At 40.9% G+C, this 17,976-nt stretch overlaps 1 protein-coding gene across 2 annotated transcripts in view; it reads right to left on the reverse strand.

Moving 5' to 3' along the window:
* The window catches only part of PSEN1 (presenilin 1), a 71,213-nt gene that overhangs the window by 21,229 nt on the left and 32,008 nt on the right, over positions 1-17,976 (reverse strand). For both annotated transcript variants that reach the window (XM_066343088.1, XM_066343089.1), the window contains 3 exons: positions 14,177-14,318; positions 4,581-4,648; positions 3,552-3,772 (listed from right to left, as the gene is read on the reverse strand). In XM_066343088.1, the coding sequence (XP_066199185.1) occupies positions 3,552-3,772; positions 4,581-4,648; positions 14,177-14,318 (431 nt within the window). The remainder of the gene's footprint in view (positions 1-3,551; positions 3,773-4,580; positions 4,649-14,176; positions 14,319-17,976) is intronic.

Below are 17,976 nucleotides of genomic sequence, written 5' to 3' on the forward strand. Positions count from 1 at the left end.
TACTGTTCGTAAAGTGCTCAAATTTCCATTGTTGTTCACTAACTTCACCCCAAAGGGCTCCCGAGATAGCTAGGGGTCCCAGAGAGGGGTGACATTCTCCAGGACCTTGTCATCGACAAAAGAAATGAGAACAGAAAAGGCCACCCTCTTTTGTTGGTGAAATACTCAAGAGAGGACCTAGGACTTAGCTCTATCCTGTAGGTATTAATAACATTTTGGTCTTAGCAAGGAAGCCCAGGAGACTGGGCTGAGCTTGCAGAAGGCTGACTCTATGATACAAAGCCTATGGAATAGAAGGATATGGAGCTCCACATACTTGAAGACACGTGAGAAACTATGCTCAGGAGAGCTCTGTATGCAGTCAGAAACTGCCATTCCAATGGCGTACAGCATGGGACTAAGAAGGGCAGCTTCTCACACTGGAAATCCCTGGACAACTTATGATCATACTGGGTAGCCCAGAGACTTCAGGAGGTATGAGAGGAGATCGCTCAAGTCTCTACAATGGATGATTCTCTGGGGACAGGGAGAGGGGACACTAGCAAGAGTGGCTGTTGTATTACAATTTGGACAGATTTTGTGAGCAACCATATAAATAGGCTACATAAAATGTGTAAATGAAGAATATGTTGCCTACAGATCCCAAAAAAGGCCTGAAGGATACTGGGGCTTGTTTTAACACTGTGGGTGCAGAGAGAGCCAACTGTTATTTCTTGACAGTGCCAGAGATGCAGAAGCCCCCAGTTCACCAAATAAGCTTCAGGAAATTTTTTTTTTTGTATTTTTCTGAAGCTGGAAATGGGGAGAGACAGACAGACTCCCGCATGCGCCTGACCAGGATCCACCCAGCACACCCACCAGGGGGCGATGCTCTGCCCCTATGGGGCGTCGCTCTGTTGCGACCAGAGCCACTCTAGCACCTGGGGCAGTGGCCAAGGAGCCATCCCCAGCACCCGGGCCATCTGTGCTCCAATGGAGCCTCGGCTGTGGGAGGGGAAGAGAGAGACAGAGAGGAAGGAGAGGGGGAGGGGTGGAGAAGCAGATGGGCGCTTCTCCTGTGTGCCCTGGCCGGGAATCGAACCCAGGACCTCTGCACGCCAGGCTGACGCTCTTCCACTGAGCCAACCAGCCAGGGCCAAGCTTCAGGAATTTAACCAGGGTGGCAGGACCTTATACTATGTATAAGGAAATGTCCACCCTTTTTGTTTAAGATCGTTTGTGAATATTTGTATATCTTCAACAAGGATGTCAAATGAATCTCTTTTCAGTGTATTGTTACTTCTGTTCTTCTGGAGAAAGCTGCACATGGTTAAGGTGTAGCCTGCAAAGACTGTGTGCAATGCTAGGACTGCTCAAGTACCCCATGAGTAGCTATGTAAAGATGCAACGTGTCCCTCTGAAAGTGAAAGCAAACTATGGTTGTTGAAAAAGACACTGAACAGAAGAACATATTAGTAACTCTTTGACTACAAAGTACTTATCAGTTGCTGACTGGATGGAGTCCAGCACTGGCATTCTTAATCATAGCTATGGAATAACTGGTACATGCTCTGTTAACTATCAAGTACTATTATATGATCTAAAGTCCTGAAAGTCAGGCACAGAGAGTATATATGACTTTACTTCTACATGAGAACAGAACTAATCCAATTCTATTTCCATAGGCTTTTTCTTTGTCAATCAAGTGGGGATAATGAGGTTTTCTATTATAGGTTCTCTGCCACTTTAATAAGCAATTATACACAAATAAAAGAGCACCGCCTAGTTATAATATAGAGACCACATACTGACTTCTAAAATGGATCTTTTTTTGGTTTTCATGCAAGGTCATAGCCAGAGTACACGCCTTACAGATGCTTTGCTTATTCATGGCTACGATACATTCTGACTATTCAGAACTCATGTAATACTTTTTGTTAATAAAGCTGAATCTCATCTCACACTGCCCAATAAGTTTTACTTATTTTTAAAATTGATTTGAGAGAGAGCGAGATAGATAGAGACAGGAACACTGAGCTGTTTCTGTTTGTGTCCTGACCAGGGGGACTGAACCAGCAACCTCTGTGCCTTGGGATGACACTCTAACCAACTGAGCTATCTGGCCAAGGCTAAGTTTTTGGGTTTATTTATTTATTTATTTACAGAGACTGAGAGAGAGAATCAGAGAGAGGGATAAATAGGGACAGACAGGGCATCAGTTTTTCGTTGTGGCACTTTAGGTGTTCCTTGATTGCTTTCTCATATGTACCTTGACCGGGGGGCTACAGCAGACCGAGAAACCCCTTGCTCAAGCCAGCGACCTTGGGTCCAAGCTGGTGAGCTCTTTTTTGCTCAAACCAGATGAGCCTATGCTAATGCTAGCGACCTTGGGGTTTCAAACCTGGGTCCTCCACATCCCAGTTCGACGCTCTAGCCACTGCGCCCACCGCCTGGTCAGGCCTAAGTTTTTATTTTTAAAAGAATAATTTTATCCAAGTTGGCTTATAAAAAGTAGATAACTTCATACTGATTTTAAAAATTAGTTGATCATTGTATGTATATTTAACATTATGTTAGTGCTTTTCAACATATAATCTGAACTCCATAATATCTGGGAAGCACTGTTTGCATTTTCTTTTATTTTTTAATAAAAAACCTTTTTTTTCAAAATTTTTATTTATTGATTTTAGAAAGAGAGAAAAGACCCTGGTGGTTGGCTCAGTGGTAGAGCGTCGGCCTGGCGTGCCGAAGTCTCGGGTTCGATTCCCGGCCAGGGCACACAGGAGAAGCGCCCATCTGCTTCTCCACCCCTCCCCCTCTCCTTCCTCTCTGTCTCTCTCTTCCCCTCCCGCAGCGAGGCTCCATTGGAGCAAAGATGGCCCGGGCGCTGGGGATGGCTCCTTGGCCTCTGCCCCAGGCGCTAGAGTGGCTCTGGTAGCAACAGAGCGACGCCCCGGAGGGGCAAAGCATCACCCCCTGGTGGGCGTGCTGGGTGGATCCCGGTCAGGTGCATGCGGGAGTCTGTCTGTCTCTCCCCGTTTCCAGCTTCAGAAAAATAAGTAAATAAATAAAAATAAAAAATAAAAAAAATAAAAGAAAGAGAGAAAAGAAAAGAGATAGAAATATTGATCTGTTCCTGTATGTGCTCTGACCAGGGATCAAACCCGCAACCTTTGCATATGGGGACTATGCTCTAACCAACTGAGCAATCTGTCTAGGGCATGTTTGCATTTTCTAAATGAGAAAATTGAAACACAAATAGCCTGAGCCATTTTCCTAAGCTCATAAAGGCTGTCACTGGTGAGACAGTAATCTAAGTCCTCTGATCAGAAGTCTGTGGATCCTTCTACTAGTCTATCACTGAGTTAAACTGGAGGCAATAAAACATCTTTTAAGAACTTAATCTAAAAAAAAAAAAAGAAATCTTTATATAAAAAGATACCATAGCTAATTATCTACTGAAGAACTATGAGATATAAACATCATTTTCATGTCAAGATAACTAGAAGAGAAAGAAAAACACACCAGTGAGATATTTCTGGGATAAACAAAATGTCAATCCTGGGTTTTACCATATACTGAGATTACAGCCAAGATGAGCCACGCAGTCCATTCTGGGAGGTACTTGATAAATACCAAGGCCATGAGGGCACTGATCATAATGAGATATGCCTGCTGGAGTCGCAGTGGACCTTTCCAATGAATGGCGATCATTCCCACCACACCAAAATTCCAGATCAAGAGTGCAACAGTAATGTAGTCCATGGCAACATTGTAGGTTTTAAACACTTCCCTGAAATTAAACAGAGATGTAAAAAGATTTATTTATAATAATTTTATCAGAATACTGTTTAGAACTGTCTCTCAAACATTAGATATTCATCCCACTTTCATATTTTTATCATCTTATATCTATTGTGCTATTTATTATTTAACACTTTTCTTTAAATTAATTAATTCACTCTTCTCCTCAGTTATTTTTAGCAAGAGAGAGAGAGGCAGAGACAGACAGGAAAGGAGAGAGGTGAGAAGCATCAACTCATAGCTGTGGCACTTTAGTTGTTCACTGATTGCTTTCTTATAAGTGCCTTGGCCAGGGACTCCAGCTGAGCCTGTGATCCCTTGTTCAAGCCAGCAACCTTAGGCTCAAACCAGCGACCATGGGGTCATGTCTATGATTCCAAGGTCAAGCCAGTGACCCCGCTCTCGAGCTGATGACCTCAGGGTTTTGAACCCTGAGCAGGGTCAATGCTCTATCCACTGTACCACCACCTGGTCAAGCTTGAAACTCTCTTAACATTCTGATTTACAGATTCCTACTAGAAGTAAAAAATATAAAAAATTCCTTACTAAAAAAATAAATTTTTCACTAAAAAGACTTAGAAGTATTGTCTTGAGATCTTTAAGTTCTACTTATTATAAATAAGCAAAGATAAAAAAAAAAAGAATATCCCTACTGGTAATACTAACATATATACTAAGTATGACATATATGAAAACAATTACAATTTAAGAGTAATTTATCAATAAAGGACATTAAGTAACAGAGATCCCAGACAAAGTTAATTTCTGAAAAATAGACCAAATATTTTACCACTTACCCCAAATAAATGAATGAGAAAAAGAACAGCAACAATAGAGATGAAATAATAAGCCAGGCATGGATGACCTAGAAAAGAAAGAATTTCAATATAATTAACAGATCCCATAACCCTAAACAATTGCAAATTTATTACTTCAAAAACAGTATATAGCTTGACCTGTGGTGGCACAGTAGGTAGTGTCAACCTGAAATGCTGAGGTCACCAGTTCAAAGCCCTAGCCGGGTCAAGGCACATATGAGAAGCAACAAGTTGATGCTTCCCGCTCCTCCCTCCTCTCACCCTCCCTGCCTTTCTCTCTCTCTCTCCTCTCTCTAAAATCAGTAAGAACAGTATATTATTTCTATATATGTTATTCTTTTCAAATGGCTGAATGCATATGGCTTTGGGTTTGTGCATTCTTATATAGAATTCTTTGGGCTGAACAACTTAAAATAGTAAATAGAAATTTCAGCAAGATATAAATAGACCTCTGTTCCTTTAGAAACAAGTGAAATTTTAAAAAGAATGAATTCTAAAATACCAAATGATCAATAGAGTCAACAGTTGACATTTAAACTTTAAAGTAGCAATATATATATATATATTTTTTTGTATTTTTCTGAAGCTGGAAATGGGGAGAGACAGTCAGACAGACTCCCGCATGCGTCCGACCGGGATCCACCCGGCACGCCCACCAGGGGTGACGCTCTGCCCACCAGGGGCCGATGCTCTGCCCCTCCGGGGTGTCGCTCTGCTGCGACCAGAGCCACTCTAGCGCCTGGGGCAGAGGCCAAGGAGCCATCCCCAGCGCCCGGGCCATCTTTGCTCCAATGGAGCCTTGGCTGCGGGAGGGGAAGAGAGAGACAGAGAGGAAGGAGAGGGGGGGTGGAAAAGCAAATGGGCGCTTCTCCTATGTGCCCTGGCCGGGAATCGAACCCGGGTTCCCCGCACGCCAGGCCGACGCTCTACCACTGAGCCAACCGGCCAGGGCCTAAAGTAGGAATATTTTAAGTGGAGAAATTCTGTAGTGTTCCTGAAATAATAAATTAAATAAAGTAAATAAAATAATAAAATTCAATGAAATTGAAAATCAGATATTCAGTTAGGTGACCTTTGCATGCATATATTAACGGTACAGAGAAAGCCTATTTAAACTACATAACAACTTGACAAAAGAATATTCAGAATCTGAAGTTTCAATAAACACTATAATGCTTTCTACATGTATTTCAAATGACAAAGCATTATTACTATTACAAATTCTTTAAACATTTAGAAGTCCATTATTGTCGGGTAGAATTTAAGATACTACATAAATATTAATGTCTATTACACATGAGCAGCTTATGTAAGAAATAAAGTCAGAACTTGATTTTTATAATCTTTTCTACGTGATGAACATTTTAAATGGTAATTTTACGTAACAGGTACATCTGGGAAAATACTATAAAACCAGAAAGTATGGAGGATTTTTTTGTTTTTTTCTTTAGAATTATTCATTTTGAGAGAGAGAGAGAGAGAGAGAGAAGGGGGAGAAGCAGGAAGCATCAAATCCTGTATGTGCCTTGACCAGGCAAGTCCAGGGTTTCGAACCAGTAACCTCAGCATTCCAGATTGATGCTTTATCCACTGCGCCACCACAAACCAGGCCTAGTAATTTCTAACTAAAAGTGAAATTATTTCGAGGTACATACACCCATTATTTGCTTTATTACAATGAACTTCATTATTACTTAATGACAGAAGTACCTACTTAACTAATAATGTCTCCAAACATAGCTCTTAACCAGAAAAGAGCAAATCAAAACTTGAAAAAAGGAGAGAAAACCTCCAAATCTGTAATACTGTTTTGTCTTCCTTTTTTTCTAAATCTCCCAGCCCTAAATCCCAGGCACAGCTGTTCAGATAATCAGGCACTAAATTACCAAAGTCTAGATGAGATTAGAATTTACGTTAATTTCTCTTGTGATACTGTTTTGATCACCCAAGGTGATCTGTGATAATGAATTTTTGCTGCCTCTCTAATAAAAACTTTATCAAATTTAATTTCTGTCATTCTTCTACAAGTATTTCCCATTATTATAAAAATTTCTGAACACAGCGAAGTTTAGATTTTATTTTTTAGTGAGAGGAGGGGAGACAGAGACAGACTCCCACTGTGATAAGGTGCCAAAGAACTGTAAAACTTAGTATTGGCAACGCCATTTTAAAGAGGGAAAGTCAGGCTTCTTGCCCCCTCCTTTCTGTGGAGAATGGAGGGAGAAGAATGCAGGAGCTTCCTGGCTTGCAAGGCCAACTGGGTCAGATAAGTCATAATTTAACTACAGAGCAAGGAAGATAGAACTTATCTAAGAATCCCTGCACTTCTCTTAAAAGCCTTTAGAAAAGAATGTTTATGTACCTTAATTAAGAATTCCTACACTCTGACTCACCCTCCCCTCCTGGAATCCTCAGAGTGACAGTATACAAAGGGATCACGAGATCACTCCCCTTGCTTGAAAAGCCTGCATTTTGTAACATTTTATATGCTTTTAATAATCATCCCTTTTGAAATCTTTTATATGTATAAAAACTTGTAAACTAAACAAGCGAGGACTAGCTTGTTAGGAAAACTAATAAGCTACCCCCAACACTTTTAGCAAAGTTCTTCTCATTTAGCCTCTCTCCTTATCCTAAGCTAACCATTTCGTTGTGGTGATAGGAATGGGGGGTAGACACTAGAAGATTTGGGAATGTCTTTTCGGGGTATGTAAAACAATTATCACTACTGTGTTATCTTGTGGTATAAGAATGCTTTTTCCTTTTAATAGAGCTATAGATAGATGTTGCAAGCTTGTTAGTAACTGACTGCTGTACCATGCTCCCTCCTTACCCACCCCACCCAGTACTTGATTTTGTATAAAAGGTTTAGAACAGTAAGAGGGCCTACATGATTTGGGACTGTGCCCCATGTAGCTAGCCAGCTAATTAATAAATTCCTCAAAAATTCATTTGGACTTGGTGTCTTTATGTAACCCGTGGATTAAGGTACAGTACTTTACAACACTGCATGTGGCACAACCGGATGGACCAGGCAAGCCCACTAGGGCACAATGCTCTGTCTACTGGGGTGCTACTCTGCTGCAACTGGAGCCATTTTTTTAGCGCCTAAAGTGGAGGCCATGGAGCCATCCTCAGTACCTGGGGACAACTTGCTACAATCAAACCATGGCTGCAGGAAGGGAGGAAGAGCGAGAGAGTAAGAGAGAGAGAGAGAGAGAGAGAAGCGAGAGGGGGAGGGGTAGAGAAGCAGATGGGTGCTTCTCCTGTGGGCCCTGGCTGGGAATGGAACCCGGGAATTCCACATGCAGGGCTGATGCTCTACCACGGAGCCAACCAGCCAGGGCCTCAAAGTTTAGATTTTTATAGTGAACACTCACAAAGCACTTAAATTCTACATTCACGTTTGGCTCTACTTGCTTTGTAACATTTCTATCCATCTCCCCTACACAGCAAAGTAACCAGAAGACACCTGTCCATTTTCCTCTAAATCAGGGGTCCCCAAACTACAGCCCGCGGGCCGCATGCGGCCCCCTGAGGCCATTTATCTGGCCCCTGCCGCACTTCCGGAAGGGGCACCTCTCTCATTGGTGGTCAGTGACAGGAGCATAGTTCCCATTGAAATACTGGTCAGTTTGTTGATTTAAATTTACTTGTTCTTTATTTTAAATATTGTATTTGTTCCCATTTTGTTTTTTTTTCTTTAAAATGAGATATGTGCAGTGTGCATAGGGATTTGTTCATAGTTTTTTTTATAGTCTGGCCCTCCAATGGTCTGAGGGACAGTGAACTGGCCCCCTGTGTAAAAAGTTTGGGGACCCCTGCTCTAAATATTTCTTCAACTTTAACCAAAATACTCTAAAGGGAGCTCTTGCTCTATTTCTTCTGTAAAACAAAACAAAACAAAATAAATAAAAAACAATAAAGTTGCCTGACCAGGCGGTGGCGCAGTGGATAGAGCATCAGAACTGGGATGCGGAGGACCCAGGTTCGAGACCTCCAGGTTGCTAGCTTGAGCGCGGGCTCACCTGGCTTGAGCAAAGCTCACCAGCTTGGACCCAAGGTCACTGGCTCAAGCAAGGGGTTACTCGGTCTGCTGAAGGCCCCACGGTCAAGGCACATATGAGAAAGCAATCAATGAACAACTAAGGTGTCGCAACAAGAAAGCAATCAATGAACAACTCAGGTGTCGCAATGAAAAACTAATGATTGATGCTTCTCATCTCTCTCCGTTCCTGTCTGTCTGTCCCTATCTATCCCTCTCTCTGACTCTCTGTCTCTATAAAAAACAAAAACAACAAACAAAAAAATAAAGTTTAAGGAGAAAGGAACTTGCTCACTTGCATCCTGTCCCATCATATAAGCCTCAGCTTTAGAAATAATCCAAATGAGAAAACTAAAAAAAGCAAACAAAATATTCAAGGACAGAAAAGCTGTAAGGAGTGGGAGATGTATAGTGGCAGTCCATATAAAGTTCCACATTAAGGGTCAGGGTAAATACTAAAAAAGTGGAAGTTCTCATCTTTTTGAGAAATGCTTTTTACTGTATTTTTTTTTTAGCAAGGGAATATGAAGATGTTTATTTAAAAATATAGTATTTTTCTGAATACAAAAGAAACGTGTATATTAACATTTAGAAAATACAGAAACATTGAAAGGAAAAAACAATTCCCACTGCCAAATGACAACCAAAGTTAATATTTTTTTTCAGATGTTTTCTGTCTGCATATGTAGGCGTGTGTCAAGACCTTTGAACAAAATTTGAATTAAGTAATAATACTTTTATATTCTCTTTAAAACTCAACTTTTTGTTACAGATAAATTCTGCCACCAAATATTTTTTGGAATAATTTTTAAATGACAGTAATATTCTATTTATATGGATTAATCCATAACCTAACTTTTTCCTTAGGCATTTATTTGTGGTTTCTTTTTTTCAATTATAATTTATGCTAGGATAAATATCTTAGCATGTAAATATTTTTCTGGATTTTTAATTCTTCCTTTGGAATAAATCATGAAAGCAAAATTACTGAATCAACATCTACAAACTTTTTATTTTTAAAATTTGTCCTTTTAAAAAATGTTTATTTTATTGATTTTAGAGAGTAAGGAAGGGAGAGAGAGAGAGAGGGAGAGAAAGGAGGGGAAAGAACATCAAGCTGTTATGGTATGAGCCCTGACCAGGGATCGAACTGGCAACCTCTGTTCTTTAAGACATTGCTCTAACCAACTGAGCTATCCGGCTAGGGCTACAAACCTTTTCTAATGACTGATTATTGATACATACTGATAGACTTCATAAAAAAAAAATAGACTTAAAAAAAGTCAATAGACTTCATAAAAAAAGACTAGATTATTACCAAGTCAATAGACAAAATATACTGCTTACAAAAATCATATTCAAAATGAATATGAAGCTATAAAATATCCCCTATTAATATCCCTGTTAAATAGATCCCATTAAAATATCCCATTAATTTGTTATTTTAATATGTATTTCTCTTTTTTACTAGTGAGGAAATATATATATATATACATATGACTTTTTATACTGCTCATCTATAGTTCATAATTTTCTTGATGATTTGTAAGTGATCTATCTGTACATTATAAAAATATTAGTCCTTTGACTAACATAATGGTTGTAAACAGTTTTCCTATTTAGGCCGCTCACTTGCATGATCATTTTCTGAACTATATCTGAATTCAAAGCCTCTTCTGATGATGACTAAGTAGCACCTCCTCCTTTTCTAGAACATCATATTGTAACCGGCCTTTAATATCCTGAAAACATCCCTGCTCGGCTTTCCTGTGCTAAGAGCTGGGAAAGAAAAGGGTCCTGCTTCAGTACTGAACAGCAAGTGTCTCCTCTAACCCCTGAACGATCCAGGCCAGGAACCGTGTGACTTCAACAAGTCCTATGAAGTTTCATCTACAACGAATCATAAGCCTTTTCCATTTTCTACTTTTTGAGGAATAAAGAAACAAAATGGAGTCACTACAGTCAAGCTGCTGAATTATGAAAATTAAGTAGGTTGAGGAATGAGGAAACGATTATGTTCTTGTTTTACTACCTTGGGAACTTAAACTTTTGAAAGTTTTAGGCCTGTATCAATGCATGGATATATATATCAAACCTCCAAATAACCCTCTGATTACCACCTGAAGGATTAAGGAAAGAATGTTCATGTAACCAGACCACTTGACATCCATTATTCAGACCACTGGGCTCTAGAGCAGAGATGTTCAACCTTTCTTATCTCATGGCACACATAAACTAATTACTAAAATTCTGCACCACACCAGAAAATGTATTTTTTGCCAATCTGACAAAAAAAATAGGTATAATTTTGATTCATTCACATGGGATGGCTATTGTTGTGTTGGCTGCTGTCATTTTTTAATTTCACAATCTAAGAAAAAAGAGGTCAACGACCATGACTAAACAGTTAGGCACTGCATGTTTTAAAAATTCTTGCGGCACATGGGTTGAAAATCGCTGATCTAGAGGATTACCATTTCAGATTAATCTAGAAACTGAGAATGCAGAACTGATTCTTCTCAAGAATGTACTTTTTACTATAAGGATCCTCAGCTTTTCTTTCTTCTTTGGAACACTCTGGGTATTGCCTAGTTATGTTTTCGGTTTGCAAACCATAGGGTCTTTAAATGAATCTTTACCATTTATTTCTAGCCAAAGCCTCTTGATTCACTGATATTCGGTCAATACTTTTTAAGGTGTTTTATTTTTCATTTTTTTTCTCTCTCTTTTCTTTTTTTAGCTTCTTGTGCTTCTTATAGACATTGCACAACCAACCACTGACATAACAAATCCTCAGGGCTTATTTCCAAACAGGTTCTGGCAAGTTTCTGAATATCTGACTCAAAAACTCCTTTTACTCTATACTGGGAGTCAAAGTAAACAACTTGTTTTTATAGAATTGGCTGTGCTTGCTAGGACTTGAACATTAAAAAGCAAAACAAAACAATATAAATTAGTAAATGTAGAAATCTGGCTGAATACGAACTTTTTAGATGGTCTAAAATGAAGCATAACTAAAAGAAACACGAAACTGACCAAAAATATATCAAAACAGGTTCGAGGTAAAATTTCCATCATTTTCTCCATTCTTTCACACTCAGCCCCCAAACAATCCTGGGGTAGTGGCAATGGGGGGGCAAGAGCCTAAAACGTAGAAGGAGGGCAAGCTGTCCATCAGATTGGAGAAGCTGTGATTTCCAAAGAGTGAGGCAAATGGCTCTTGCTATATTTCCCTCTGTCTTCCCAACCTTTTGGTCCTGATATTGGGGGGAAAAAGCCCAACTTTCTGAAACAGGGATGTCCAAAAGAGCCAGAATGTATCAGGGAGAACACAGAAAGGAAAAAGCTCAGAAAAGGAACCTCTAAAAGCTGTTGTGCACTTGTGGGTTCATCCCCAAGATGTGCATGGGAGGATATGACCCTAAACACCCCCCCAATAAAAATGTGAAGAATAAAAGAGGCATACATCCAGATAAAAGTTACAGAGTGACTCCAATAAATGAGAAAAATGATACTGAAAGGTACACACTTATATGCAGAGAATATATACAGGGTGAAATAAAGGAAATTTTTAAGGAAAAATTCAAGGACAGTATTTAAGATGTGAGCGAATACGTCTAAACAGTGGGAGGAGAAGGCCTCCTACATGGGTTTCTGCCCTTCGCTCTTGGGCTTTCTGAGTTTTGATGACTACCTGTCATCATCATACACACTTTTCCTCTTCAGTCCTCTCCCTGCGCTAATGTCAGACTGTAGATGGTCATCACTTAGGCTAACACTTCCACCCACTCAAACGTTCCACAAGCAAGGTTAAACGGTATAATTTTAGAGTTTATGAACATTGAAAAGGTATTCAATCTTACTAGTCATCAACTAAATGCAAATTAAGACATTTTGTTTTGCCTATAAAAATTAACACAGATCTTTTAAAAACATTCAATGCTTGTAAAGGTGAGATAAGACAGTCTCATTCAGCCTGACCAAGCAGTGGCAAAGTAAAGAGAGTATCAGACAGTGATGCAAAGGACCCAGGTTTGAAACCCTGAGGTTGCCAGCTTGAGCACAGACTCATCTGGCCTGAGCATGGGATCACCAGCTTAATTAAGCACAGGGTTGCTAGTTTGAGTGTGGGATCATAGACATGACCCCATGGTTGCTGGCTTGAGTCCAAAGGTTGCTGGCTTGAGCTCAAAGGTTGCTGGCTTGAGCCCAAAGGTTGCTGGCTTGAGCCCAAGGTCGCAGGCTTGAGCAAGGGGTCACTTGTTCTGCTGGAGCCCTCCCACCCTGGTCAAGACACACATGAGAAAGCAATCAATGAACAACTAAGGAGCTGCAACGAAGAATTGATGCTTCTCTCTCCCTTCCTGTCTGTCCCTATCGGTCCCTCTCTGTCTCTGACACACACACACACACACACACACATACACACACACACAAAGCCTCATTCACTACTAGTGTTAAGTACAAACGAAGACTATCATTTTGAAAAGGGAATTTTGCATACCAAGATATGTAGATAATTTGCCCCAGAAATTCCATGCCTAGAATTTTACCTTAAGAAAATAATTTTAAAAAGCTCTATGCATAACATTTTTTTTAGAATAGTGAAAAACTGGAACAACTTAAATGTCCACCAGGAGAGAAATTAGGGTAAGTACATCACAATATACTCACTGAGTTCAATATTATATATAGCTATTATACGTATTTTCAAAGAATTCATAATATGGAAAAATGCTTACACCAAAGTAAAAGGAAAGGACATACTGATTATACTTTAATTTTATCCATGTTAAAACATATGTACAGAAATAAATACTAGAAGGAAATAGAGTAGACAAACTTCATTATTTGGAAAGTTAGTATTTGAGAATGACGCTAAAGGCTCACGACTTGTAATAACTGGTCATTTTTTTTAAAACACGAATGCGGAACGTGTGCCACACGGCTGGAACTCAGGAGTGAGTCACTTCACTGAAGCGAGCTCAGGAGCAGAGGCTGGCAGGCTGGGCCCGTCTCTTTCCTGCACAACCTCCCCTGCTCGCACTTCCCGAGGAAAGCGTCAGCGCTACTGCCGAAGAGGTGGAGAGGAAATGATGGTACGGATTTAGAAGTGGAAACGCACACAGTCGCCAACTGAGTTTAAACCAGCATCTGAAGGTGGCTTTATTGTTCTGTCCTCAAGCATGAAAATATAAATATATTATTTTATGGGAACAATTATATCCTGTAATGCTATTGTCAATAAGGGAATCCCAAAGGTCTTAAAGCTATTTCCCTTTGGAATGTCATAAACTACAAATCAAAATGTTAAAACCATTTAGATTGTGATATAATATGAAAGCATTTGTTTTCCATTTATGCTTTTTTGTATTTTTCAAATGCTCCACAATGAGAAAAAAACTAAAAACTTAATTCTAGAATTTAAGACCTTCTATTTTAGACCAAGTAAAGTATATATATGATAGAAAACTCCAGTCATAAAAAGAACATGGTAGAAAGCAAAGCTCTGTCTCCCACACTTGCTCACCTTATAGCACCTGTATTTATATAGAGCCACCAGGAGAATAGTCATGACAACAATGACGCTGATCATGATAGCAGCATTCAGAATTGAGTGCAGGGCTCTCTGGCCCACAGTCTCGGTGTCTTCTGTGAATGGAGTATAGATTCTATAACAAAACAAAAAACACAAAAGCCCCAGGTAAGTGTTAATGGATAGATATCCTAAACCACATACTCGCCAACATTTTCGTTTCCTTGATTCAACTGTTATCTTATGTCACTTTTGTCCATCTCATCAATCTAGCCAAGAATTTTTAACCTAAGAAAAAGAGCTATTGTCTAAAATAAGTGTTTCAGGCCCTTGCTGAGAGGCTTAGTGGATAAAGCATCATCCCAGAACACCAAGGTCACAGGTGTGATCCTTGGTCAAGGTATGAGAAGCACTCAATGAATACACAACTAAATGGAACTAAGTGCAACAAGGAGTTGATGCCTCTCTTTCTTTCTCACTCTAAAATAAATTAAAAAAAAGTTAAAAAATAAAGACAATAAAACAAGTGCTTCAAAATAAAAGGAGATATCCATAATCTACAATATGGAGAGTTGTGAGCCAGTCACTGGCTCCACCTAGTGGATGTTATATACTGAAATAATTACCTCACCAAGTATTCTTCCTCCACAGCTTATTAGTGATTTGCTAAAGAACTAGATTCTGCCACATAAATGGTTTAGGCTCCAAGTGATTGTCAGTGGAAGGTAATATGGCTTACAAGTATTCTTTTATCTTTAGGGTGACTGCAACCGTGTCATCTTGAGATAATGTCACATACCCATCTTCCCCTTGTTTCTCATTGACATAAAAACACTTTTATTCTAGGTGCCAATTTTCTCTGCTAAAAGACTATTTGTGACTCCCTTATAGTCAGGTGTGACAATGAGACTAAGGAATGGCCAATAAGTTATAAATAGATCTAGTGTGTAGAACTTCTGTGAAAGGAATTAATTCTCCTGAGAAAGATGTCTTATGTCCTTTTTTCCCCTACCCCACCCCTTCCTGCATCCTGCTGTCCAAATGAAAGCTGGGGCTCCAGCAGCCATAATAACCTAGAGTATAAAAGCTAAATAAGAAAGAACAGAGACTGAGTCCTTTTTTTTTAAATTTTTCTTAAGTGAGAAGCGGAGAGACAGACAGACTCCCGCATGCGCCCCAATCACACCCCAATCGGGATCCACCTGGCAAGCCCCCTACCAGGTGATACTCTGCCCATCTCGGGTTGTTGCTCTGTTGCTCAGTAACCAAACTATTTTAGCACCTGGGGAGAAGTCATGGAGCCATCCTCAGCACCGGGGAGCCAACTTGCTCCAACTGAGCCATGACTGCAGGAGTGGAAGAGAGAGATAGAGAAAGAGAAGCGAGAAGGAGAGGGGGTGGAGAAGATGGTCACTTCTCCTGTGTGCCCTGACCAGGAATCAAACCCAGGACATCCACAGGCCGGGCCAAGGCTCTACCACTGAGTTAACTGGCCAGGGCCAAGACTGAGTTCTTTTAATTTTTTTTTTAATTTTTAATTTTTTTTTTTTTTAATTTTTTTTTTATTTATTCTTTTTTTTTTTTAGAGAGGAGAGAGACAGAGGAGAGAGAGACAGAGAGAGAGAAGGGGGGAGGAGCTGGAAGCATCAACTCCCATATGTGCCTTGACCAGGCAGGCCCAGGGTTTCGAACCGGCGACCTCAGCATTTCCAGGTCGACGCTTTACCCACTGCGCCACCACAGGTCAGGTAACAAGACTGAGTTCTTAATGAATGTGAAGCCACTAGACAAACTTAGACTGACACCTTTTGCACTACTCTGTGGGAGAGAGATAGATCATGTATATCATTTTATATGATTTTCTATGCTGGGGTCAGCAAACTTTCTGCAAAGGACTAGAAAGTAAGTATTTTAGTAAGTTTTATGGATGATATGGTTTCTGCTGCAACCATTCAACTCTGTGGTTATCATAGAAAAGAGACAATATATAAAAGAATGGACATGCCTGACAAATCGGTGGCCCAGTGGATAAATGTCAGCCTGAGACATTGAGAATCCAGGTTAAAAACCCCAAGGTCACCAGCTTGAGCACAGGTTCATCCGGCTTGGGCGCAGGCTCACCAGACTGAGCTTTGGGGTCATAGACATAACCTCAGGGTCGCTGTCTTGAGCAAGGGGTCACTGGCTCGGCTGGAGCCCCCCAGTCAAGGCACACATGAGAAACCAATCAATGAACAACTAAGGTGCCACAACCTTAGTTATGTAGAATTGATGCTTCTCATCTCTCTCCCTTCCTGCCTGTTTGTCCCCTTCTCTAAAAAAAACCCAAAAAGCCCTGGACGGTTGGCTCAGTGGTAAAGCGTCGGCCTGGTGTGCAGAAGTCCCGGGTTCGATTCCCGGCCAGGGCACACAGGAGAAGCACCCATCTGCTTCTCCACCTCTCCCCCCTCCTTCCTCTCTGTCTCTCTCTTCCCCTCCCGCAGCCAAGGCTACATTGGAGCAAAGATGGCCCGGGCGCTGGGGATGGCTCCTCGGCCTCTGCCCCAGGTGCTAGAGTGGCTCTGGTCGCAACAGAGCGACGCCCCGGAGGGGCAGAGCATCGCCCCCTGGTGGGCAGAGCGTCGCCCTCTGGTGGGCGTGCCGGGTGGATCTCGGTCGGGTGCATGCGGGAGTCTGTCTGACTGTCTCTCCCCGTTTCCGGCTTCAGAAAAATACAGAAACAAACAAACAAACAAACAAAAAAACCCCAAAAACAAACAAACAATGGACATGGTTGTGTTCCAATAAAACTTTACAAAAGCAGGTGACAGGCAGCTGTGACCTGTGGGCTGTCTTACTAACCCCTGTTTCATCATACGTAGCCAAACTAACTCTACCTTATTCCTCAATCTCTTCTGGTTATTACTTCTATCATCTGCCCACCACTTGCTGCCTTAGTCTTTCTCCCAAAGATTAATAGCTTGGTTTTTAGAACCCCACATAGTTTTCAAATACTTGCCACTTTCAAATTCTAAAATCCACTTAAAACTTGTTAGAGCCAGACCCTGGCCGGTTGGCTCAGTGGTAGAGCGTCAGCCTGGCGTGCATGAGTCCCGGGTTCGATTCCCGGCCAGGTCACACAGGAGAAGCGCCCATCTGCTTCTCCATCCCTCCCCCTCTCCTTCCTCTCTGTCTCTCTCTTCCCTTCCCGCAGCCAAGGCTCCATTGGAGCAAAAAGTTGGCCCGGACGCTGAGGATGGCTCCATGGTCTCTGCCTCAGGCGCCAGAATGGCTTTGGTTGCAACAGAGCGACGCCCCAGATGGGTAGAGCATCGCCCCCTGGTGGGCATACCGGGTGGATCCTGGTCGGGCGCATGCGGGAGTCTGTCTGACTGCCTCCCCGTTTCCAACTTCAGAAGAAAAAAAAACCAAACTTGTTAGAGCCCCACTAGAGTCCTAGAAACAGAACTAGGTGACATATGAATCAAAGCATTTTTCTTGGATGCAAAGGGCTAGCACCAACAGCACCAGAGACTCTACATAACAGTTCCCCAAGAGTCTCGAGTGCCAGCTTGTGTTAATTCCTCATCCTTCATCATGTAACAACTCCTTTGCCGAGCCTGTATTATACCTAGACCTCATCCTGGGAACAAAGTGCCCTGGTAAGATTTACAGTATACAAGAAAATCAGGTGTTGAATAAATAATGTAAATATATATTTCAAAATTGTTACAAGTGAAAAAGAACGGGTTTGTATGAGAAAAAATATCAGAAAGTATCTAATTTTGTTAGAAGGATCAGGAAAGTTATCTTTG

Source organism: Saccopteryx leptura, chromosome 6 (assembly GCF_036850995.1).
Source record: "Saccopteryx leptura isolate mSacLep1 chromosome 6, mSacLep1_pri_phased_curated, whole genome shotgun sequence".
NCBI classification, from domain to species: domain Eukaryota; kingdom Metazoa; phylum Chordata; class Mammalia; order Chiroptera; family Emballonuridae; genus Saccopteryx; species Saccopteryx leptura.